The 1,248-nt window shown below is 67.4% G+C and overlaps 1 protein-coding gene across 2 annotated transcripts in view; it reads left to right on the forward strand.

Annotated features, from left to right (window-relative positions):
* RNF215 (ring finger protein 215) overlaps positions 1-1,248 on the forward strand; it is a 15,848-nt gene that overhangs the window by 11,697 nt on the left and 2,903 nt on the right. The window contains exons 2-4 of one of the 2 annotated variants that reach the window (XM_017837509.1): positions 204-335; positions 929-1,000; positions 1,073-1,158. In XM_017837509.1, the coding sequence (XP_017692998.1) occupies positions 204-335; positions 929-1,000; positions 1,073-1,158 (290 nt within the window). Of the gene's footprint in view, positions 1-17; positions 336-928; positions 1,001-1,072; positions 1,159-1,248 lie in introns of those variants that run through there. The other variant, XM_017837507.1, reaches the window with a different exon arrangement.

Below are 1,248 nucleotides of genomic sequence, written 5' to 3' on the forward strand. Positions count from 1 at the left end.
TGGAGGCACTGGGGGTTGGTGTGGAGGCACTGGGGGCACTGGGGGACACTGAGCAGTGAGGGGGTCTCGCTGCCTGGGGGTGCCCAGCAGAACAGGGGAGGTGCAGGCAGGGCCAGGCCCTGTCCCCTGTGCCACCCTGTGCTTTGGGGATGCCCAAAGCCTCTGTGTCCATCCCGGCTGTCCTGGTCCCTGCCGTGCCCCAGGTGGGTGAGGCAGAGCCGGAGCTGGGCAGTGCTGACAGCTGGATTGGGGTGGTGCCCGTGGGCACCGAGGAGCCACCCGAGGGCCCCCGCGGGGCCAAGGAGGAGTCCTTTACCACCGCCGTTGTCACCAAGGTGACCTCCTGCTTGGCCCTGTCCCCCCTGCCTGGTCCTGGTCCTCATTCTCTGTCCATCCCTGTCCCCTCTGCCCGGCCCTGTCCCCTCCGCCCGGTCCTGTCCCCTCTGCCCATCCCTGTCCCCTCTGCCCCTTCCCTGTCCCCTCTGCCCAGCCCTGTCCCCTCCGCCCGGTCCTGTCCCCTCTGCCCAGCCCTGTCACCTCTGTCAGCCCCTGTACCCTTTGCCCCTTCCCTGTCCCCTCTGCCCGGCTCTATCCCCTCTGCCCCTTCCCTGTCCCCTCTGCCCAGCTCTATCCCCTCTGCCCCTTCCCTGTCCTCTCTGCCCGGCCCTGTCCCCTCTGCCTGGCCCTAGTCCTTGTTCTCTCTGCCTGGCCCGGGGGCTGCTGTGGTATTGGTGGGTCACAAGCCTTCAGAGGTGTCACTTGAGGTGTCTCCTCAGCAGATGTTGGGGGTTCTGGCTTGTGCTTGGTGCCAGGGGGGTCCTTGACAGGGCCCTTTTGGGTCCCCTGTGACCTCAAAGAGGCGTGGGGACAGGGGCTGGCAAGGAACACGCTGAGCTGCCCCCTGAGCGTGTCCCCACTGTCCCTGCAGATGAAGCGAGCCCTGGTGCTGGGGGCCTCGGCCCTGCTCATCCTAGCGCTGAACCAGAACGCCATCCGGGAGGTAGGGCAGTGCCTCTGGGGGGCTGGGCCAGGGTCGGGCCCCCCTGATGGCTCTGCCCCCCTCCCCCTGCAGCTGGATGTGTCCCAGCTCCTCGCCAAGCCCGTCATCGTCATCCAGTCCTCCGACAACGTCACCAGGCTGCTGGGAGCGCTGCTGCGGTACGGGCTGGGCACTGCCTTTCTCTACCTTGTCCCTGCCTGGTCCCTGCCTTATCCCTGCCCTATCCCTGCCTGGTCCCTTCTCTATCC

This window comes from Lepidothrix coronata, unplaced genomic scaffold, assembly GCF_001604755.1.
Source record: "Lepidothrix coronata isolate B3197 unplaced genomic scaffold, Lepidothrix_coronata-1.0 Scaffold305, whole genome shotgun sequence".
Classification (NCBI taxonomy): Eukaryota; Metazoa; Chordata; class Aves; order Passeriformes; family Pipridae; genus Lepidothrix; species Lepidothrix coronata.